This window comes from Trichomycterus rosablanca, chromosome 22, assembly GCF_030014385.1.
Source record: "Trichomycterus rosablanca isolate fTriRos1 chromosome 22, fTriRos1.hap1, whole genome shotgun sequence".
Taxonomy (NCBI): Eukaryota; Metazoa; Chordata; class Actinopteri; order Siluriformes; family Trichomycteridae; genus Trichomycterus; species Trichomycterus rosablanca.
This window is the reverse complement of record NC_086009.1, coordinates 21723779-21749000: the sequence shown is the minus strand read 5'-3', so window position 1 is coordinate 21749000 and position 25222 is coordinate 21723779. Positions and strand designations below refer to the sequence as shown.

General features: G+C 44.8%; 3 protein-coding genes across 3 annotated transcripts in view; all 3 read right to left on the bottom strand.

Moving 5' to 3' along the window:
* The window catches only part of LOC134336082 (putative methyltransferase NSUN7), a 35815-nt gene extending 33285 nt beyond the window's left edge, over nucleotides 1–2530 (bottom strand). Inside the window, exon 1 of the mRNA XM_063018756.1 lies at nucleotides 2316–2530. The gene's annotated coding sequence lies outside the window, so the exon portion shown is untranslated. The remainder of the gene's footprint in view (nucleotides 1–2315) is intronic.
* A 2255-nt stretch (nucleotides 2531–4785) lies between these two features.
* Nucleotides 4786–24886, bottom strand: klb (klotho beta). The gene is made up of 10 exons (XM_063018710.1): nucleotides 24140–24886; nucleotides 21782–22295; nucleotides 20444–20709; nucleotides 18570–19665; nucleotides 17619–17768; nucleotides 8200–8345; nucleotides 7780–7934; nucleotides 7024–7204; nucleotides 6603–6954; nucleotides 4786–5793 (listed from the first exon to the last, which is right to left on the bottom strand). The coding sequence occupies exons 1-10, from the start codon at nucleotides 24884–24886 to the stop codon at nucleotides 5231–5233; spliced, it is 4170 nt and encodes a 1389-aa protein (XP_062874780.1). The 3' UTR covers nucleotides 4786–5230.
* ube2ka (ubiquitin-conjugating enzyme E2Ka (UBC1 homolog, yeast)) lies at nucleotides 10885–16164 on the bottom strand. Its single transcript, XM_063018617.1, has 7 exons — nucleotides 16083–16164; nucleotides 14608–14701; nucleotides 13753–13811; nucleotides 13580–13662; nucleotides 12655–12754; nucleotides 11988–12116; nucleotides 10885–11852 (listed from the first exon to the last, which is right to left on the bottom strand). The coding sequence occupies exons 1-7, from the start codon at nucleotides 16143–16145 to the stop codon at nucleotides 11778–11780; spliced, it is 603 nt and encodes a 200-aa protein (XP_062874687.1). The 5' UTR covers nucleotides 16146–16164; the 3' UTR covers nucleotides 10885–11777.
* Nucleotides 24887–25222: the final 336 nt, after the last annotated feature.

Below are 25222 nucleotides of genomic sequence, written 5' to 3'. Positions count from 1 at the left end.
ACACCAGTACAATACTATTACACACCAGTACAATACTATTACACACCGGTACAATACTATTACACACCGGTACAATACTATTACACACCAGTACAATACTATTACACACCGGTACAATACTATTACACACCAGTACAATACTATTACACACCAGTACAATACTATTACACACCGGTACAATACTATTACACACCAGTACAATACTATTACACACCGGTACAATACTATTACACACCGGTACAATACTATTACACACCGGTACAATACTATTACACACCAGTACAATACTATTACACACCAGTACACACCAGTACACACCAGTACAATACTATTACACACCAGTACACACCAGTACACACCAGTACAATACTATTACACACCAGTACAATACTATTACACACCGGTACAATACTATTACACACCAGTACAAAACTATTACACACCAGTACAATACTATTACACACCAGTACAATACTATTACACACCAGTACAATACTATTACACACCGGTACAATACTATTACACACCGGTACAATACTATTACACACCAGTACAATACTATTACACACCAGTACACACCAGTACACACCAGTACAATACTATTACACACCAGTACACACCAGTACACACCAGTACAATACTATTACACACCGGTACAATACTATTACACACCGGTACAATACTATTACACACCGGTACAATACTATTACACACCAGTACACACCAGTACACACCAGTACAATACTATTACACACCAGTACACACCAGTACACACCAGTACAATACTATTACACACCAGTACAATACTATTACACACCGGTACAATACTATTACACACCGGTACAATACTATTACACACCAGTACAAAACTATTACACACCAGTACAATACTATTACACACCAGTACAATACTATTACACACCAGTACAATACTATTACACACCAGTACACACCAGTACACACCAGTACAATACTATTACACACCAGTACAATACTATTACACACCAGTACAATACAATTACACACCGGTACAATACTATTACACACCAGTACAATACTATTACACACCAGTACAATACTATTACACACCGGTACAATACTATTACACACCGGTACAATACTATTACACACCAGTACAATACTATTACACACCAGTACACACCAGTACAATACTATTACACACCAGTACAATACTATTACACACCAGTACAATACTATTACACACCAGTACAATACTATTACACACCAGTACACACCAGTACACACCAGTACAATACTATTACACACCAGTACAATACTATTACACACCAGTACAATACTATTACACACCAGTACACACCAGTACACACCAGTACAATACTATTACACACCAGTACAATACTATTACACACCAGTACAATACTATTACACACCAGTACACACCAGTACACACCAGTACAATACTATTACACACCAGTACAATACTATTACACACCAGTACACACCAGTACACACCAGTACAATACTATTACACACCAGTACAATACTATTACACACCAGTACAATACTATTACACACCAGTACACACCAGTACAATACTATTACACACCAGTACAATACTATTACACACCGGTACAATACTATTACACACCAGTACACACCAGTACAATACTATTACACACCAGTACAATACTATTACACACCAGTACACACCAGTACAATACTATTACACACCAGTACAATACTATTACACACCAGTACACACCAGTACAATACTATTACACACCAGTACAATACTATTACACACCGGTACAATACTATTACACACCAGTACAATACTATTACACACCAGTACAATACTATTACACACCAGTACAATACTATTACACACCGGTACAATACTATTACACACCAGTACACACCAGTACAATACTATTACACACCAGTACAATACTATTACACACCAGTACACACCAGTACAATACTATTACACACCAGTACAATACTATTACACACCAGTACACACCAGTACAATACTATTACACACCAGTACAATACTATTACACACCGGTACAATACTATTACACACCAGTACACATTATTACACACCAGTACAAAACAAGTACACATCATTTCACACCATTACACATTTCACACCAGTACACACCAGTACAAAACAAGTACACAACATTAAAAACTTTACTTACTACCACGATATAGTAACACATCACACCACAACATGTGGAATAAATAAAGTATCTGGTAGTAGAAGTGATTTTGTGAGCTTAATAATATGAAATGTTAAAGTTGAGGTGAATAATGAGGTTTATACTCACCGGACCGTTAGCGGATCTCAGCAGTTACAGCTAACAGCAGCTAACCTTCACCTGCCCCCGTCCTGCTGTTTTTATTTAACTGATTACGGTTATAATAAATCTCAGCCGCGTCTCCTCGCCTCATGTTAAGTGTTATTAGTTCTGATCTGTTGTTATTTGTAGAGTTTGTGAGTTTTATTGCGAGTTTAATTCTGAACTGAAGAGATTTTTCTGAGTTCCGTTTAAACTCGATTATAAACTCTGACGGAGCGCGAGCACAGGAGAGGCTGTTACCATGGTAACTTCATTCAAAAATCAGGGGCGTGTCCGGAGGGTGGCAGGAGCGGGGGGGGCGTGGCTTAGTTTACATCTAATAATAATAATAATAATAATAATAATGATATCAATAACAACAGTAATAATAATAATTAGCATATAAAATAATATACAATTAATAATAATTATTATTAAGTAATTAAAACAATAATTATTATTAAACGAAAATTAAATACAAATATTTAACGATATAAAATATTAATACAAAATATAATAATAACAGTAATAATAATCATCATCATAATAACAGCAATAATAATATAAAATATATAAGTAATAATTGAAACAATATTTTTGCTTTAGAATTCTAAAACGATAATTAAATAATAATATATTTAATATATAATTATATAATAATATAATAATATATATAAAAAATAATAATAACAGTAATAATACTAATTATCATCATAGTGATAACAGCACTAATAATAATATAAAATATATAAATAAGTGCAAATTTTTTAAATAATTGAAACATTTTTAGTTTTATAATTATTGTTTAATCATTATTATTTGTAATAATATGTGTAAAACATTAATTAAATACAAATATAAAAGCAAAATATATTAATAATATAAAATAAAAAACATTGAGTCTCCATCTACACCGCTGCAGTTATTTACTTCCCCCCAAAAATAAATGTATTTACAATTTATCTACAAATAAGAAAATGTAAAGACATAAAACAGTCCAAACTGTAATTTTGACAAAATGCTATTTATTTATTATACCTAAATGCAATTTATAGTGGTCAGTTTGAGAGAAAAGCCATGCAGACATTGGGAGAACATGCTAAACTTCTCACAGACAGTAACCTAAACCAAAGATTAGGGCTGTGTAGCATCCACACTCAGCTGAGCCCTGTCTGTAATGATTTATTCTAACTGAATGGATAGTTAGGTCCTGGTCAGGGTTCCAGTGTACCTCAAGCCTGTTCCAGGACCCCTGTACATAACACAGGGATACTGTACACCCTAGATAGCAGGATCTAGCCTGGGTCCCGGTGGGTATGGAGACGCAGGAGATCTCCAACACTAACAGTGGCTCTCCTGCATGTGTGGGATGTGACCTACAACCTTTTGTACACTGCAGCAGATACGCTGCCACCACGCTACAGCTGCTCCAATAATAAATCTACATTTATATAAATAAATCCAGACTATAAAAGCTTTATCGGGCGGAGCCCTTAATGAAGTGATTTTTTTCATCCACGTCCCTCTGGTTCATACAGGCGGGGCAGGTGGAGGTGATGGAGGTGGTGGAGATGTTCCTCTATCAGCATGCTGCAGATGTGGCTCTGCAGCTGGATAATGACGGGATTCATTGGCTGTCTGAAAGCAAATCTGCTCTGATAGATTGAATAAAGAGTGTGTGTGTGTGTGTGTGTCAGCGTTATTCTGATGAAGAAGAGCTCTGAGATTCCCTCCTTAGTCAGAAACGACTTCCATCCTGCTGATTCAACCATCAGGAGCACTGAGGATCACACACACACACACACACACACACACACACAAACTTACATATACACACACACACACACACACACACACACACACAAACTTACATATACACACATACAAACTTACATATATATATATATATATATATACACACACACACACACACAAACTTACATACACACCCACACACACACACACACAAACTTACATACACACACACATATGCATACATGTGCGCACACACACACACACACACAAATACATCCAGACTGAAGATCACACACATACACACGCATACATCTACACACACACACGCATACATCTACATACACACACTTACATACAAACTTACACACACACACACACACACACACACATAAATACATCCAGACTGAAGATCACACACATACACACGCATACATCTACATACACACACTTACATACAAACTTACACACACACACACACACACACACATAAATACATCCAGACTGAAGATCATACACACACATACATGTACACTCAAACACACACAATGTTTATTCCGATTCTCTCTCTCTCTCTCACACACACACACACACGCACACAAGCAAAATTATGAAAGGATGCTGCCCTCCAGCGGCTGAGAGAAAGAAACAAAGAAACGCAGCTACTGAAATACTGAATACTGAGTTTTATTTATTTGATGTTTATTTAAAGCAGAACAGAGTTTTACATTTATATAACTCAGCAGAAACTTTTATTTAAAGCAGTTTACAATCATGAGCAACTACACGACCGTGATGAGAGTGTGTGTGAGAAAGTGTGTGCTTATCTGAGCTTCAGTCCAGGCTGTGGTGTGTGTGTCTGTGTGTGTGTGTGTGTGTTTAGCTGCTGTAAAGTTCAGATGAGCTTCAGGCTGCATAATTCATGCACGTATCACTTTACCTCTCACAGGCCGCTGGTGATGAACAGGTGATGATCACTGAACCGCGAGAGGAACAGAACCGCAGAACGTCTGCGCCATTCACACGAGGCTTTGTGAGCATCTACTGAAACATGTGAACCTCCACGAGATGCATAAAATCCAGATATATCTCAAACCTTCAGCCCTTTCCTCCATGAAGCTACTCCTCTAAACGTAGCTGAAACACGGCGGTCACGACGACTTGCCGACGATGAGGATGCTCATGACAAAGACCATGATGAAGAAGATCCACATGAAGAACCGGTCCATCACCTTGGCGACCTTCTTCCACTCGGCGACCTTCAGGCAGGTTAACTTCTGCTCTCTGAAGTAACCTGCAATGTACTCAACGTTCCCAACCAGTCTCAGGTCGCCCCCGAAAACCTCGCAGTGAGGACCGCAGAAGATACAGGGGTCAAAGGCCACGGTTAAAGCGGGCAGCTTTTCATCTTCAGGACAGCACAGATCTGCAGGTTTCACCGGTTTCTCTCTCGGCTCTGGGTTCTGATTGGTCGGTTTGTGTCGAAGGTTTGGTTTGTGATGCTGGACCGAGTCGTCGCTCTGACCGAGTGATGAGGTGCAGCTCTCTCCCACCTCGTACACAAAAAACATTCTGCTCATGTAGCCGATGATCAGGACTTTGGCCCAGTGAGGGACTGGTTTGGCCTCGGGGCCGCAGAAGTGGATGTTCATGATAAAGATGGTGAGAGACGTGGAGGCTGTGATCATCGTCATCGTCGCAATGTAGTATTTACCTGAGAAAGAACATAAATGCACTCAATTGAATCACTTAAATTTAAAGACAGAATCACTTGATTCATAGATAGAATCTTTTAATTGAATCACCTGAGTACGAGGGCAGAATCACTAAACTGATTCACTTTAAATCAATTACAGAACTACTAAATTGAATCGAATGAATTCAAGGGCAGAATCTTTTAAATGAATCACTTAAATTCAAAGACAGAATCACTCAATGGAATCACTTCGATTCATGGACAGAATCAGTAAAATGAATCATCTCAATTAATGGACTAAATTGAATCATTTGAATTCATTCACAGAACCACTAAATCGAATCACTTCAATCCATGGACAGAATCTTTCAACTGAATCACCTGAGTTCAAGGACAGAATCAGTAAACTGATTCACTTTAAATCAATTACAGAGCCACTAAATTGAATCACATGACTTCAAGGACAGAATCTTTTAATTGAATCATTTCTATTCATGGGTAGAATCTTTCAGTCGAATCACTTGAATTCAAAGACTGAATCACTCGATGGATTCACTCGATTTATGGACAGAATCATTCAATTGAATCTTTTGAATTCAATTACAGAACCACCAAGAGTTCGAGGACAGAATCGGTAAACTGATTCACTTAAAATCAATTACAGAACCACTAAATTGAATCTTTTAATTGACGATCAGGCTGCCGGTCAATTGGGTTAGGGTTAATAGTCAGGCGTCCACAAACTTTTGGCCGTATAGTGTCTGCACAGCGAACACAAGCCTCATCAGAACGTAACGAGCCGACAGTACGAGCAAACCTCCTCTTACCGATGAGCGGCACGCTCTCGGAGGGCGGCATGCTCTCAGCCACCACCAGCTGGAAGACGGTCAGCGCCAGCAGCACGGTGACCCCCAGCGAGACCTTCTCCCCGGAGTCGGCGGGCAGGAAGAAGCCGAGCGGCGCCAGGAAGGAGATGAGGAAGCAGGGCAGCAGCAGGTTGAAGATGTAGAAGGAGGAGCGGCGGCGCAGCAGCAGGGTGTAGGTGATGTCGGGGTACGGGTCCGAGCAGCAGCCGTACATGATCACGTTCCTGGTGGCCGGCATGCCGTCACACTCCCACTCCACGTTCTCCACCAGGTCCGAGAGGTCACCGCTTGCCATCGCCATCGTGATGTCCACCTGGGGTCGAGGGTCCCAATTATTGTCACAATACTGGTTTTCATCGTGTGTGTGTGTGTGTGTGTGTACCTGGTTGCCGTTATACGTCCAGGAGCCGAAGGTGAGGTTACACTGCTGTCTGTCGAAGGGAAAATAGGACACGTCCACCACACACGAGCTCTTGGTGATGGCCGGAGCGTCCCAGGTGATCTCACCCGTGTAACGTAACACCACGTTCGTGTCCAGCGGACTGGGCAGATCGTCATCGGCTCTAAAATATTACACCACAACAACAAAAATGACTTCTATCAAGTACAAGCAATTCTGAGTCATTTCCAATTCCCTATTGAACTCCACTGCTGCTTGTGCCACCCCACGTTGGCACCCACCTCCTCCAGTTCTTTACACCAGGCAGCGGTGGATTCTCACAGAGATTCTCACACTACGCTCGGTGTGTTCCTTCACTACTTGGAAAAGTTGTTGCTCTCGGACCTTCGGTTTCTCAGCCACGTTGGCTGCCCGGTCAGGTCGACAGCACTGCTAGGATTCAAACGTATTGGGCACTGTACCACCCACCGGGACCGTAGAGTCGTGCTGCACCTACACTGTCTGGCACAAGGATTGTAGTAAACAAAGTAGAATCAACCAAATGAATCACTGAAACTTTTCTATTTCAGTTGAATCACTAACTGAATCACTGGATCACTGATGGAATCAGGTAGTGTGGTTGCTGCGCAGCACCAGGGTCCTAGTTTCAAATCCAGACCCTGGTTGCTGTTTGGGAGTTTGACATGTTCTCACACACGTGGAGTGTGTGTGTGTGTGTGTGTGTGTGTGTGTGTGTACTTGTTGTATAGCACCACATCCGGCCTCCACACCAGGCTGCTGGGGATGCGAATGACCTCGAGTCCGTCGTATTTGTCTTTATCCCACTTCAGGTAAGCATCGTACCACGTCTGTCTTATCCACAGGTACGCTATCAACACCTGGTTCCTCTCATCCTGCACACACACACACACACACACACACACACACACACACACAGTTAGGATGTTGTGATAGTGAGATCAGCGGACCAATGAAACCAGGTGGCCAGACAAACACAAACAGTCGCTATATTTATACATACACACACTATATGGACAAAAGTATTGGGACACCCCTTAAAGTTATTGAATTTGTGTGTTTTAGTCACAACAGTTGCTGACAGGTGTAGTAAGTCACATAAACACAGGTGTGTGTGTGTGTGTGTGTGTGTGTGTTTACCATGTCTTTAATCTGAGACAGTGTAACCTGCAGGGTGACGTTCAGGGTTTTGTCCGTGTCCTCCACCGGCCTCAGAGCGTTGGAATAGTTCTCTATCAGATCGTTCAGCAGCTGCTGTGCGTAGCGGCCCTGAGCTGCATCAGCGACTGTATAACCACACAAACTGTTCATAAACTGTTCATAAACTGTTCATAAACTGTTCATAAACTGTTCACAGACCGTATGTAAACACTACATGGCTAAAAGTATTGGGACACCCCTTCTAATCTTTGAATTCATGTGTTTTAGCCACAACTGTTGCACACAGAGGTAATAAATGAATTATATAAAGGAAATTATGTGCTTAAGACTTTGTGGCAACAGTTTAGGGAAGGACCTTCCAGATCTAGCATGAGTGAGCTCTATAAGGACATAGAGAAACTCCAGTGTCATGCACAGAACAAGTTGCAGGGTTACAGCAGCAATTCAAACATCACAAGCATCACAAACACACATCTAGTGCAATAAGGAAATACAAGTAAAATTATTCAATTAAATTCAAAAATTATTCCTAGATGTGCATCCTGACTACTTGTATCTCACTACTGCACAACCCTGAGAACCACAGTTCGAATCTACACACAAAACACACAGACTCACCCTGTAAAACCATCATCACAACACACACAGCCAGAACCCCACAGATCATCATCCAGTGCAGAACAATACTGATAAATACAGATAAAAGCCTCCAAACTGAACCGAACTGAACTCCAGACAACAGACTGTGGCTCAGAGACCTGAGCACTGACACACCGGTGTCCCATTACTGATCTGTGAGGAAATGGCTGTGTCTCAAATCACTCCAATATCCATTTTCATGAGATGGGGTGCAGCTCAAGCACTAACCTGATACACATTGAACAGAACAGAACAGAACCGAACAGAACATGAACAGGGTTCGAGAGCTGGATCCCCTTCTAGAACCATGGGGAGTGATATGAAGCAGCTAAATAGGCACAAATTTCCACAGACACGTTCAAAATCCTGTTAGAAGACTTCCCAGAACTCTATTTAGCATCTGTGAGGTCTGTTGTTCTTGTGGAACCTTCTGGACGAGTTGTCACTAAGCTACTTTAGCTAAATCAGCCACTCCTGGGTAGAGTCACCACTTTATAAAGAAAAGGTGTCCAGACTTGTCTTGCTGGGGGGCACTAGTAGGTAAAATATGCAATATAATAAGCCTACTTGATTACTTTCGACGACACGCCCTGTTATTTGAGGAATAAACTTTAATGATCTATCATGTTGTGTTAATTAAGTAAATTTTGTTTACCAGTAAATATCTGTTTCGTGACAAATTAAACATACCCTCTTCCCTCTAAACGTTCATGTAAATGCAGCGTCCGCAATGTTGGGGAGCGTTTTACAGCGATTGTTGGTTTATAGCGACACCCAGTGTTCAAACTAGGAATTACTCTATTTTTTAAAACCAGCTTAATAGAGGGACTGTTTTTACTTTTATTTCTAAAATATATCACAAAAATGGCCAAAAATGGTCACGGGAGCAATTTGGACACCCCTGGTAAAAAGTGTTCTGCGTTTGCAGACAATTGGTGTACTCATTACACAAGACTCACCAGGTTATATAAAAAACAGTCATGGACAATTCAGTGTCTCCAGTTCACCTCACATGCACGTCTTTGGACTGTGGGAGGAAACCGGAGCTCCCGGAGGAAACCCACACAGACAACATGCAAACTCCCCACAGAAAAGACCTGGACCTTCCCACCTGACGATCGAACCCAGGACCTTCTTGCTGTGAGGCGACAGTGTTACCCGCTTAGCCACCTTTTCTCCGTAGGTCTACAAGTGCCCACGGGTACAAGTAGTCCTCTTTAAAACTACTCTAGTAGCCCTAGTCAACATAGTGCACTTCTGTAGTGGTTGGAGATATCAGGTGGCACCTTCATGGAAATCAGATGCTGCCTTGCTGAATTAATGCCACCATTGAGCCATCACCAAGCCGGAGCAGTCGGAGAGCCGAGATGCCACGATGGAACCACAGATAAGAGGACAGAGCGTCACCACTTCATCTTTATCTATCTAAATAAAATTAGAATATAGCTACACTATATGGACAAAAGTATCCGGACGTCCCTTCTAATTACTGAATGTGTGTGTTTCAGCCAGAACAGTTGCTAACAGGTGTCATAAATCAATCATATAAAGGACATGATATGTTTACAAGTTTGCAGCAACAGTTTAGGAAAGTTCCAAAGCGAAGCGAGCTCTATAAGGACTCCTGCACAGAGCAACAGCTCTGGGATGAACCGGAACATCGACCGATTGATCTGAGCCCAGCCGTACAAATACAAATGCGGTCATCTTCTGACTGAACAGGGCACAAATTCCCACACACAGACTTGTGAGAAGCTTCTCAGAAGAGCGGCCGTTGTTCCAGCTGAAAAGATCGTTCGCTTCTTAAATAAAACTCTCAGGTGTCACGAACCCCTCGGTGAGGAGCATACAGGCCTGGATCTGTTCTGTGTCTCTACAAGCTTCATCTCAGTGTGTGATCAGTGAACCATCTGCCACGGCTCATACACGACTACACACACACGACTACACACGACTACACACACACACTCTCGCTGTAGCTGTGCAGCTCTGTTCGCTCTTCAGTCAGACAGTTTTTGGCCTGAATTAGAATTTGGAATCATTTTTATTAACAGTCAGAAAAAGGAGGAACTTTGTTTCATGCGGTTCTTCTCGTTTACATTTACAGAATCATTTCACATCGAAAGACTTGTCTCCCCCCCCGACCCCAAAACAAACAAACGAAACAAAAAAACCCCCACACACACTCGGACGAAGAACTTTCTCCATTAGCCACGAAACTGTTGAGTTTATTTCAGCGTTTCTTTAAAACAATAATAAATAAAAGTGTCGCCACGTTGCTTTACTTTATACAGACTAACAGCTTTATTTACACATGATTTCACTTCCTGCTCATCTGCGGCCGCTCTCTCCACGTCTTCACTTTCGCTTCGTTCCAGTCTTGATTGCTTGAGATAACATGATCTGTGAAGAGTGTGTGTGTGTGTGTGTGTGTGTGTGAGCGAGTGTGTGTACCTTCGACCTTCGACCTTCGTTAGTTTGACTTACTGTCACTGTAAAAATGGAATATTCCACAGAGAGAGATTGTGTGAATAAAGAGGAGACTTAAGAACGTCCAGCCTCGGGGTGAAACTGATGATGATGATGATGAGGAGGAAGGTCAGGAGTGAATTCTTTGATCTGACTGGTAAATAGACGCGAGAACATTCCATGATGGAGACACGGGAAGGCACACGTAAACAAAAATAAGGAGGGGTGGGGGGGGGGGGCAAACAAATGAAGAAGGATGGTAGAGGGGGGTGGAATTGGGAGGAGGAGGGGGGGTCTGTAGAAAAGAACGTGAGAGAGATGAAAAAGTCAAGGTGCACTTTATCCATAAGGGATGTGGATGTGGATCTGGCTCTGATGCGGGCGGAGTCGGGGGTGGATGTGGGGTGGATTTCGGATGGGGAGGGCAGTGTTCAGGGGTAGGGCGGGGTTCAGTTGCTCAGCAACAGCTCCGTCGCCGTCTCCACGTCCCAGGATTTCGACGACAGCGCCACTATTACCGCGTTCTGCAAAACAGGGGAAACAATAAGCGCCGTTACGGCTGGTGGAGGTTGTGTGTGTGTGTGTGTGTGTGTGTGTGTGTGTGTGCTGTGTGTGTGTGTGGTGTGTGTGCATGCTGCGTGTGTGTGTGTGTTGCTTACTTTATCGAAGCCCATGGCACACAGTTTGTCTATTTTGCGCGTGTAGTCCGGACTGGAGACGGGCGCGCCGGCGTAAACGTGTGACCAGAGTCGAGCCGTCTGCTTAAACATCTCTGGGTTCTGCTTATACTGCGCGCGCACACACACGCGCACACACGCGCACACACACACACACACACACACACACCACACACACACACATCATTCTACTATCCCCCTATCTGGAGATGCTGAACTGCCAGGGTTAGGAAACACTGATTCATCTGGTACACTGATGATCGTGATTCCAGACACCAGATTACTGCTGCTCAGGAGTCCAATGGCTGAGTGCTTTACACCATTCCAGTGCTTTTTACACCAGGGTTTAAGCAACACAACAAAAAACAATGAATCTTACATTTTCTGGTCTCACTGTGATTTACAAGATGTAACATAAAGCCTCCACAAGGGGGCGTTCCCGTACACGTTTATTTAATCATTATTATTTTTCACTGCAACCCATTTAAAAACACTGCTTTACACCGTTCCACCATTTAGGCATTCGGCAGGTGCTTCTACCCTAAGACAGGGTACAGTCCATGCACCCTAAGGGCCCAACAGTGCGGCTTAGCCATAGTGATCCATTAACTAGACAAATCTCTATCACTAGTCCACTAGTCCAGCTCACCTGATTGGCAACCACTGCGTCCTGTGGATCGTCTGGTTCTGCTGCCGCCAGTAAAGCCTGTAGCGAGAGCAAGACCGTCCGGAGCGTCATAGCCGCCGCCCTGACGAACACAGTAACGATGATGATTTAGCATTTATACACATCTCACCCCCCCGATCTTACTCCTCGGCTCATTTCTACATCCTCACTCGCGTTCTGTGAGAGCTTCCCGCAGCCTCGTCATCGAGACAAGCAGTCGAATGAAGCGGCTTCATGTTTGTTCTTATTAAAGAGCTACGAAGCCACCGCGGGAGACTCCGGGGTGAGGAATCGTGGGATCTGTAATGCAAACCCACTCTCGGCGGTTCACGGCTCGCTGGTTGCCGTGCCGGGTTGCTCATCCGTGCAGCCAGCAGAGGTCAGCAGAGTGTAGGCCAGTACAGGTCAGGTTTGTTTATACGATCAACCCTGGAAGCTACTTCAGAAGCCACGATACGGATCATCGTGCGCCTGGGGCTCCAGAACCGGTGTCAAACACACTCACCCTCCCCCGGACCCGACCCGACCCGACATACCAGGGTTCTTCAAAAAGTTTCCTCACTTTTTTGACTATTTATTAAGAATTTTAAAAACAAACTCCGTCACTTTTCTACATCGTCGCCTTCCGGTGCATCTTTCCAGCGTCGTACATGCCGCCAGTTGAGCTCGTAGCCACTGATGCGCCGCTGTTTACACATCATCATCACATGACAATCTTCTTCCCCTTAAAGCTTCTCTGAGCATCCAAAAAGGTGTAAATCAGACTATAAGCGCCTCTCAGACACGAGCGATCACTACTCCTCCACCCTCACCGCTTATAACCACAATATACACCTGAGGAAACTTTCAGTATCATCCCGGATAATAAAGCATCAGTCTGACGTGTCCAAGTGTTAAAGACTCTCACCACTGGTCCTTCAAGATGTCCAGGCATATCGCACCAGTTACTGAGCTGATGTTGGGATGCCAGATCTTCGTGATGAAGCGTACCTACAGCGGAGAGAAGAGAGGACGCAACATCAGAACGAAGCCTGTTAGTACTGCACACATGAACACACACACATACACACACACACTTACCTTCGGTGGATTGAACGGATATGTTTCTGGAATTTTTATTTCGAGCTGATATCGACCACCTGAGAAAGAATAAAAACAATAATAATCATGCAAGAAGCAGAACGAAGAGAAATGGCCAGAATTTATTCTAATTATTAATAAACACGTGGGGGAATGAACAATTTATCCACAGATCTAAATCTAGTAAATGAAGTGAGATTTTTATTTGTTGCTGATGGTGAAGCTGGTCAGTTTATTACTGGTCAGGGTTGCAGCGAGTCCTGGGAACACTGGGCGAGGGGCAGGAATACCCAGGACAGAGCGCCAATCCATCGCACAGCTTCGACCGACCCCAGTTTCCCCACACAGACATATCCGATCATGCCTGTTTAAGCGCCCTGCTGGCCGATAGCAGGTTGGAAGGACGGCATAAAAAACCTCGCCGCCAATTGTGCGCCATCCTGTTTTTCTTTTTTTTTAATCCTTTTTGGGAAAGATTTGCTGCCACTGCCAAAAAGAAATCAAGTTTAAAGAAAATACACCTTTACTACGCAGGTAAGGCCGGGTACTCAAGTAGATGATGCCATACTATCAACCTATTTTTTTGCTTCTGTGGGGGTGGAAACGATTTGAAAACACACACCAGCACACCAGCAGAAGACCTAAAATGAACATTCTGCTCTTTTCTGTGGCTTTATCTCTTTTCACCACCTGTACGTACATTCATGACCAGCACTCATGATCCTCTCGTGTACAGAAACCTGAACTCGTGTCGTGTGTAGAATAAACAAACACGTTTCAGTAAACGTCAGGTTTTATAATCGAGACTGTGCAGGAACAGACAGATTTCTCATTAAAGAGCTGCGAGGTTCTCACCTTCGTAAGGCGTGTCTGGCGGTCCTGCGATCTCCCCCTTCAGTTCTGTGAAGTTTTCATCCACCAGGTCGACTTTGATCTGGTTTTTACTCGTCTGTGGATGAAAATGGGTTCAGTCTGTTACCATGCATGTACACACAGCCTGAATATGAAGCTGATGCTTGAGTCTACATGTGTAATCAGAATTGTCTTCACAGCAGCGCCTGACCACACCCTAACCTGACCAGCGGTTCACATCGAGCCAGTTTAAAGTCATACTGGTACAGTGGAATTTGGAACTCTCTTTCTAGTGCTTTTACACCCCTAAGCCTAAAACCTGGACAAACAGGTCACCTATATACACTGATGAGCCAAAACATTTGGACATGGTGATGCCCATCATGTAGTGCTGGTAAATGTGAGGGATCTATTAGACGTGGATCTGATGGTGCGTGTGAGGGTGAGGGATCTATTAGATGTGGATCTGATGATGTTGAATGGACTAGACCACTCCTGTCAAGGCTCTGCATTCCTCGTGGTGACCTTAAGCTTGCGTGTAGTTGTTTGGACGTAGAAATCTGATCCATGCAGTTCCTGTAAACAGTTCGTGTGTAGGGCTCAACAATAGCCGCTTGGCAGTGGTGGGGCTTAAAATCACAACCTTCAGATCAACATTCCAGTATCTAAACCAGTGAACATCCACCGAGCCAGTATTGAGTATGCCTATCCGTTTTGCAAGCTTGCGTGGCTCGACCGCTGAGCTGTTGCTGCTCCAGGAAGTTTCCACTTGACTTATTGTGGCACTTTGTTACTGTGCCATGCTTAAAGTCCCTGAGCCCATCTATGATCAATTCTACTGCCAATGTGTATCCCTGGACTCTGCACGATCGATTCTATGCACCCGGGGGAATTCTATTAGCAATGGGGGTGTCCCAAATAGCTGAAAATACTAGTTAGAAAGGGTGTCCACGTACTTTTGGTAGTTTGACTGACTCTGACAGGCAAGTCTACAGCTGACAAGCAATGAATTTCATAGTCAAGAACTCACCTCCCTTTGGTATTACACTATTTAAACACTACAGAGTCACGCAGCAACACTTTAAATGAATTATAACTGCTTTAATCGGTTATTTACTCAAATCAAAAGTATTGGGACACTTAGGAGCGACGCAAAGGCCTGCTTCCTTCTACATTAGCTGATAGCTTAGCTCAAAGCTCCATCAAAGAAACAAGACAATTACTCACATTAAAAATGTAAGAAATGTCAGGCTGCATTTTCTAAAATGAGTAAAATATTTTTAAAAATGTATATACTTTCACATAACGCCCAGAACAGCGTATTCATGTAGTACAATACTGGAAATAACCGTTAGCAACTATGCTAATGCAGTACTGTAAGAGGAAGTTAAATAATGTGTTAGCTTGGCATTAAAGCACATTCAGCTGAATAAATAAATAAAATATAAATGCGGTGTAAACGTGTGAATTTTTCTGACCTCTTCACTTTTCAGGACTTCTTTAAATTCCCGTTTTATCCTCTGCACCGCGATGTTAGCCATTCTGCTGTGTATGTGTTGGTGTTTGGGAGCCGATTCCCACGAGTCGACTCCTGAGCTCAAAGCACTGGCTATTTAGAGTCGACTCCGAGCTCGCGTCCGCTGAGAGTCCAGGGATGAGAGTCGAACACAAGAAAGAATCGATTCCCTAATTCAAGCAATGTTAAAATGTAGTCCAATTTGGAGTCGACTCTGCATTTTCAGATTAGTGATCCGGTTGAAGCGGTTGTAAACTTGTCAGGACTGGGAGTCGGTTACAAAAAGATTCGATTCGAAGAGTCGGGTGTGTGGTGGTGCGGGTGGAGTTTTGGGGTTCGGGTTTGATTATTGGGTCCGAGAATATTCGGAATATACGTATATAAAGCCGATTCTAGCATCTATGTGTGTGCAAGTCATGAACGAGAATCGATTCTTAAGTTCCATTCATTGCGAACATTTGATTCTGAAGAATCAAATTAGAGTCGATTCTGCACAGAAAATTGATTCAGTCGAAGAATGTAGGACTGGAAGGGCTGGACTGCGACCCATAAAAGGTCGATTAAAAATAAAAGTCAGCTTCGAGTTTATATTTAGATATTTTATTATAGCACAATCACAAAATAAACATTTATATAATATATACAGTTCTGCACTTTATATCAAAGCACCTTTATAGGCAGAAATCATCATCTGCACATTAATACACATTTGGTTTACATTCACATAAACTAATTCTGCACAGCAGCATGGGTCCTGATGACCAGGGTTCAGGTTCCTGCCCCCGGTCACTGTCCGTACAGGAGGGTTTAAAGCTGTCCCTGTGTCTGCCTGACTTTCCTTCGGGTGCTCCGGTTTCCGATGCCTGCCAGATACACGCGGAAGGTGGATTGGCTGTTTCACATTGTCTATAGGTGTACTTGAGTGAGTAAATGTGTGCGTTTCCGGGTTGCCTTGAAGCCAGTGTTTACACATGGCACCAGACCCACTGTGACACTGACCAGGATGAAGTAGTTCAGTAAAAATCATATACGTTAAAAATACATTTTTATTACTGTCCCAACGTTTTTGGAATTAAGTCTTTAAGCCAGATCCATTGTTAGCATTTTAAATAATCATCAATGTCCCGAACACATGCCAGTATGTGGACTGGCTAATTGGCATTGCCCCATTTATATGAATCAGCGAGTGAGTGAATAAATGAGCTCCCAAATTCTGCTCCAGACCCACCGCAGTTCTCACAGGACCCCAGAGATGAATGAGGCCCTCAGATCCTGTACAGGACCTTCTTCATCGCCCTGCTCCTGCTCTTCCTCCTCTTCATCCTCCTGCTCCTCCTCATCACAGAGGAGACCGTGACCCCGGCCAGAATGGACAAACTGATGGTCACACACACGCAGAAGAAGAGTAAAGGCCGGTTCTCGCAGACCCAGCACGCCTCGTCGCTCGGGTCCGGTTCACACGGGTCGATCTCATGGACGGCGGGGGCCGGCAACCCACGGCGCAGGACGAGCTCACGGTACACGGAGACGGAGGCTTTGGGTCGAGAGTGATGGTGAGGGGAGAAGAAGAGGCCGAAATCTGGAGAGCGAGAGTCCTGCAGCTTCCAGACGTAAAAGCCACGCAGGTCCACGCCGTCCAGGTTACGAGCTACAGAGAAGAAGAGACATGGTGCGTGTGAGGGTGAGGGATTCATTTCTTTCTTTATTTTTTTTAAATCATGGTGGTGGAGGTTCGAAATAAAATAAAGAGAGCTTGAGATCCCTGCACGTTAGACCCTAATTATCATTAATTTTACCATTAAAAATCCCCCTTCTGTCCCCGTAATGTGTTAGCTTAGCTTCTCTATCCTCGAGTGGAGCTTCGGGGTGCGGCTGTGACAGTTTGGAGTATTTGTTCTAGTGCTGCTGTATTTCTAATTTAATCACCTAAAGTTACACAGTGCAGCTTTAAACCACATATTAACACGTAACTGGAGCTAAGTTTAATTAATACACACACACACACACACACACACGGCGGTTTGCCTGTCATACGAGCTGCGTTAGGTGTGATGGTCTCAAAGGTCGCCCATAAACCCCGGCTGTAAGAGCGAGGTCAGGTGACAGTCAGCAATAGCGTGGGGAAACACTCCAGCAACACTCTGTACTCTGACCTTTAACCTCTGTCATGTGATCACAGGTGGGACAGATAATGGCTAATAGTGGAAAAACAAAAATACCTGACCCATGAGTTAAACAGTTAAACACACTATACTCTCTATAATCCTCCACCGCAGTAATACAGTCAGCTCAATCAGACAGTAGGAGTCGCTGTTGCAGAAGCAAGCTCACCCTCAGGCACGCCCCTCGTGTCTGTAAGAGCGCCTGATCAGGCTGGCAGCACCGCTAAATGCAAGCTCGCGCTTATTTTTTGTCTAATACGAAGCTACACCTTTTACCTCCAACTTACCCTTCAGCGCCTCCTGCAGGTAGCTCCTTATGTACCTCTGCCTCAGCCCGTCGTCATGTGACGCCTGGTCATCAATTCCTGCTGCGCTCACGATGATGTGGCGACTATTTCCATAACGATCCTTCACCCAGTTCAGGACACGCCGGAGCCCCCAGGGGACGAGAGCCTGACCCCTACCGGAGGACGTCCACGTCGGATCGGACATGAACGACCAACCGCGGTCCTGAACCGAATCCTGGTGAATCAGGCGCGTCGTGAAGTGATTTAGTGCGATGAAATCCAGCGCCCCCCTGAGCTCAGTCGCCTCCTCGTCAGAGAACAGCGTCACGTTTACGGCCTCCGAACCGACACCTTCAACGACTTTTAGGAACGGATCCAGGAAACGCCCCAGCTCAAACTTCAGGAAGCGCTGAGCGGCGCTGGAGTGCGATTCCACGAAGGGATTGGCCGGTTCCACCCAATCAGCATGCAGCGCGAAACTCACCGTCGCCCCCTGCTGTGGACGGAAGCGCTCGTGATAAACGTTCCACGCGCGCCCGTGTGCTAGTAGAATATTGCGAAACACCGCCGCCCTTTCCTCCTCGCTCACAGTGTACGCCTCGACCAGCCGGTTCGGTTCGTTTACAGTGATCCACAAACTCACCAGCGAGCCGAATTTCTCAAAACAGAAAGTGGCGTACTGGACAAACGCATCAACCGTGCTGGAGTTCGTCCAGCCGCCGTGAGCGTGGAGCTGACCGGGCATTCCCAGCGTGCCCGACCTCAGGCTGGGGTGGTACAGAGAAACAGCCGTCCGGACGCCCGCCTTCTGGAGCTCGGCCAGCACGCAGCGGTAATATCGGACCGCCTCGGCGTCCACGCGTCCATGGTCACCGTTCGGAAAGAGTCCAGGCCAGTCCAGGGCGAATCTGTAATGCGAAGCGCCCGTCGCCTCCAGGAGCCGGACGTGGCGCTTGATATAAAGGAAGTCGGTGCACTGGGGGGCACGAGGGCGGAATCTTACCCCCGGGACGGGGTGGAGGGACCCGTCGCCGCTCAGGTTCCAGCGGTACAGCAGAGGATCAGTGAACTGAGGAGAAAACGGCTGTAGGTTCACCTGCAGGAGAAAAACACAACCCATAATGATCCAAACACGATCAAAAGTATTTGGACACCTGAGCGTGAGCTTGTCGGACGTCCGGTTTCACACAGGATTTTGGAGTATGTCTGTGGGGATTTGTGCTCGTTCAGTTAAAAGACGACAGTGTTTGTAAAGGCTTCGTATGACACAGGGAGAACATGCTGACTAGTAAGAAAAAAAAAACACAATTGTGTGTGTGTCGGGGAAGCTGGACCCCCTGCGACCCTGACCAGGTGATGAAACATAAAAATATAATGAAAGTAACATCATATGATTCTGACTTTGCAGCAACAGTTTAGGGAAGGCCATTTTCAGTTCCAGCAAAGACTCAGGAACTCCAGTGGCCTGCACAGACCTCTGAACTCAAACCTAAGGCACAACTTTGGTACGAATTGGGACGCTGACCGTGACCCGGCCCTTCTCGTCTAACACAGTGCCTGACCTCAGTCTCTGTTATTGCGGAACAGGCACAAATTCCCACAGGCACACTTCAAAATCTTGTCAAAGGCTGTACAAGAAGAGCGGAGGCTGTTAGGTGGAGGTTAAACAGAGCAGCTCATTAACGTCTGCACGAGTCCAAGCTGTCGTTACAGCAAAAAAAGGAGAACATACCAAACACCAGGACTTTCTGAAATCCGTATATATATTTAAAGATTGAACTTTCGACTCAAATCTGCTGGTTTTTATGGTTCGTGTTGAAATAAATGTAAATAAAATATATAATAAATCTTTTCCCTGGTGCCCTCAGACTCACCGGTAGGATGAAATCAGCCACGCCGAACTGGAACGTACATGAAAACGGAGTTCGGACTGGTACTGCTGGTCCTGCTGGGAATCCGTGCTGCTGGACCACGCGTCTGTAATACTGAGCCGAGGATTTTGGAACTCTGCTGCGTTCTGATTGGTTGAAGTCGATGTGGAACAGTCCCCTCCTGATACTGAACCCACTGTTCCACTCGAACCCGTCCACCAGAGACCAGGCTGTGTAACCCAACACCTGCACACGGTCCAGCACCACGGCTGAGTGTACACACACACACACGCACACACACGCACACACACACACACACATACACACACACACACAAATACGAACACAAACACACACACACACACACACACGCACACAAACACACACACACACAAATACACACACACACACACACACACGCACACACACACACACACACATACACACACACACACACACACACACAAATACGAACACAAACACACACACACACACGCACACACACACACACACATACACACACACACACACACACACAAATACACACACACACACACACACATGCACACACACACACATCACACACAAATACGAACACACACACACACACAAATACACACACACACACAAATACACACAAATACACACACACGCGCACACACACATCACACACAAATACGAACACAAACACACACACACACACACACACACACACACGCACACACACACACACAAATACGAACACAAACACAAATACACACACACACACGCACACACACACACAAATACGAACACAAACACACACACACACACACAAATACACACACACACGCACACACACACACACAAATACGAACACAAATACGAACACAAACACACACATACACACACACACACACACACACACACACACAATCATCATCACTGTTATTATGGTTATTATTTCATATTATTTATAATTTATCATTATTATTGTTGTTATTATTTTATTATTATTATTATTTTATTATTATTATTATTATATTATTATTTTATTATATATTTTTTTTTACCTTTATATATTTATTATTATTACTGTTGTTCTTGTTGTTATTATTATGATTTTTAACATTAATATTAAAATTAATAATATTATTGTTGCTATTAATATTGCTGTTATTAATAATGTTGTTGTTATAAATATTTAGGTTTATAATAATAATATTATTTTTATACTATATACTGTATATATTTATATTTTTATTGTTATTAATGTTATAATTTTTATACTATATATATAATTATATTTTTATAGTTATTAATGTTATAATTTTTATGTATAACTGTTGTTGTGACTCTCACCTTGCAGCACCTGGTTGATGAAGCTCTTCATGAGGTACATGGCCACAGTGTCGTCCACCCCCACAGACGCATCAGAGAACCACCCACTCTCAGCCACCAGCACCGGTGGGTCCTGGTACTCCCTCTGAACCCAGCACAGAACCTTCCTCAGGTCCAGCGCCCCCGCCTGGCCGTAACGGGCCAGCATCCGCCCGGCGCGGACCGTCTCGGGTCCGAACGCCAGCGAGAAGAAGTCGGCGGTTCCCCTGACCCGGAGCTTCTCCTCTGGGGTGAAGTGGGGGAGGAGTCCCGGGTGGGAGGAGCGTAGAGAGGCGGGGTAGTCTCCTCCTCCGTGGATGGGCTGAGCGAACCAACCCAGTACGGCCTCCACCGACCTCTGGCACAGCTCCAGACTGGCGGGCGTGGCCTGGCCCTTAAACGGTTCCACCCAGTGGGAGGCGAGCGTGATGGAGACGCGGCCGCGCTGGCGGGGGCGGAAGGTCCGGTCGTAAAGGTGCCAGGATTCAGCGTGAGCCTGTCGGGTCAGATCAGAGAATACACACACAGAGAGGCTTCATTACACACTGCAGCCAAAAGTATGTGGACACCCCTCCTAATGATGATGGAATTTAGTCGCTTCTGCTACATCTGCTGCTAACAGGTGTGTTAAACTGATATAAGGTAAATGATATGCTTTAACATTGCAGAAACAGTTTGGGGAAGTCCCCTTTCTTTTTCAGCAAAGACATGGTTTGACTAGTTAACTAGTGTGGACAGAGTCCTGGTTTCAACCCGACTCAACACTTTTGGGATTTGGATCACAAACCAGGCCTTCTCTTCCAACATCAGCGCCTGACCTCACTGACTCTATTGACTAAATAGGCACAAATTCCCACAGACACACTCCAAAGTCATGTATAAAAGTTCACAGAAGACTAGATGATATGAAAGCTACAAAAAAGGTGTCTGAATACTTTTGTCCATATAGTGTACAATTATTATAAGTGTAATTATTATTTTTTATATTGTAGGCTGTTTCAGATGACTGAATCTGTTGACTAAACACGCACAAATTCCCACAGACACACTCCAGTCTTTTCTTGACGACTGGATGATATTAAAGCTACAAAAAAGGTGTCCAAATACTTTTGTTCAAGTAGTGTACATTTATTATTATAAGATTTCAACATCAGGAGTAAAAGCCTGGCCAGATTTTTTTTGGTACCACTAGGAGTTCATTCCACCTGCTGGTATGAGAGAAAAACTTCAGTACGTGTGAATGCTCTGTGTTTGTCCTCATGTGAGTCCTCTACGTCCCCGACAGTTGTTTTCATTTCACTGTTCGATTAATGATCGACTTGTTGTTATTAAATACGTGTGATAACTGTTTATGATCAGCAGGAACGCGTTTACAGCCCCGGAGCAACATTCAGGTGGTTCTGGTGATATCAGGACGTGGATTGTGTTATCTGGTGCTGGTCTGCTACAGGTAACACCAGAACCAGACAGAGGGCGCTGGAGAAAGAGGAAGGAGGGCACACTGAGGCTTTTGGGAACAAGAGCATCAGAGAACTGCTAAAAATCTGATGGAGGAAGATGACCACCACTGAGCGAGTGGACGAGACAACCAGAACAGAAAAGGAGCCCCTGAACCACATTAAGTCCCTCAGGTTATGTTACTAGCTGGAGAAAGATGACCCATCTATGCAGACAACCATCACAAAGCCATGACAGGCATCACAATGCTTCAAATCAGCTTAATAACTCAAAATAGATTCACTCATTTTTGGAGATCAGTGGCTGGGTGAGAGGTTATGGTATCATGCCCTTCTGCCTTGCCAAATCTGGGGGCGCAGATGATCGACCTGTCGCCACTTTTTAACTGTCATGATAAAACCCCCCTGGTAAGAGGGCTTTCCCAAAGGTGGACCCATGTTCAGGCTCGTACTGGGGTTGGGGGCATCCCATTACAAATGTAATAATATTATAATGGAAAATGTATCTATGAAATGCATATGTTTACAGCTGCCAATCCACCTTCTGCATGTTTTTTGAGAGGTTTGGAGGAAATCAGAGCACCTGGAGTAAAACCCACACAGGATTGGGAGAACATGCAACACCCCACCGGCGATGAACAGAGGTGCAGATCAAACCCAGGTCATGAGGCACCTACCTGGCATCCCCAGTTCCCAAACCACTACAGGGTGCTAAACATGCTCCTGTCCTAACTTTAGATGAATTTTGGAGTAATCTAAGGGTAAACGAGAACGTCACCACACGTCTATATAAAAACCGAAACCCTATTATCCTCCCAAATAAAGAACTCTGGGGAAAAATGAACCCCAGTGTTCCCCTTTGCCCTTTTGACCCGGCGCTCACCCTGATGAGGTTGTGTGCCACGATGAAGGGATCAGCAGGGTCACCGGTCACCCCGGGAGCATGGAGCCCCGTCCTGTAGCCCTGAAAGGCCACGATCAGCGGGTTGTGCATGGTGATCCAGTAACGGACGTCTCGGCCGAACGTCCGGAAGCAAAACGCCGCGTAGTCCGAGAAGATCTGCACCAAATCCGGGTTCCTCCAGCCACCCAGGTTATCCTGCAGCACCTGGGGCAAATCCCAGTGGAACAGGGTCACTACCGGCTCCAGGTCAAGGGACTTCAACCGAGCGATCAGGCGGCGGTAGTGTTCCACCGCGGCGCGGTTCGGTGATCCGGTGGCGTTCCCATCTGGGAAGATCCTCGGCCAGGAGATGGAGAAGGAGTAAAAGTTGACTCCGAGGTATTTCACCGCCTCCACGTCCTTCTCCCAGAGAGCATAACTGTCACTGGAGGCGTCTGCTGTTCTGTTGCTCAAGTTGGTCGTCCTTGAGAGAGAATTGTGGGTAAAGTGGTCCCAAACAGACGCCCCTTTACCATCCCGATCCCAGGACCCTTCAGTCGGGAAGGCTGCCGTTCCGACGCCCCAAAGGAACCCCTCAGGGAACGTCCCGGATAAAAACTCGGTCCGGTTCAGCGGCTCGGACCATAACGTCTTCCCGTCTCCTGATAAACACTCCACCGAGTACCAGACGTGCACCGTTATGAGCAGCGCCAGCCGGAAAACACCGGACGGGACCTGTAGCGTCATCTTACAACGAGGCTGAAGAGGGAAAAGCCGAAGCGGCGGGTGAGGGAACAGAACGAGGGCTCATGGTGGAGACGAGCGTAACACCAGGGAGGAAGATTTCTCTGACTGTGTTACCTGACTGAAATGCCCTCTGGTCCCTCGCTCACTCGCACTATCAGGGGACGGTCAGCGGCAGGAAGGAAGGAGGACCTCCGGTCAATCATTAACATCAACTCTAATCCTCAAGAACCCTCCAGGAGAGAGAGAGTGTGTGTGAGAGTGTGTGTGTGTGTGTGTGTGAGAGAGTGTGTGTGTGAGAGAGTGTGTGAAAGAGTGTGTGTGTGTGTGTGTGTGTGT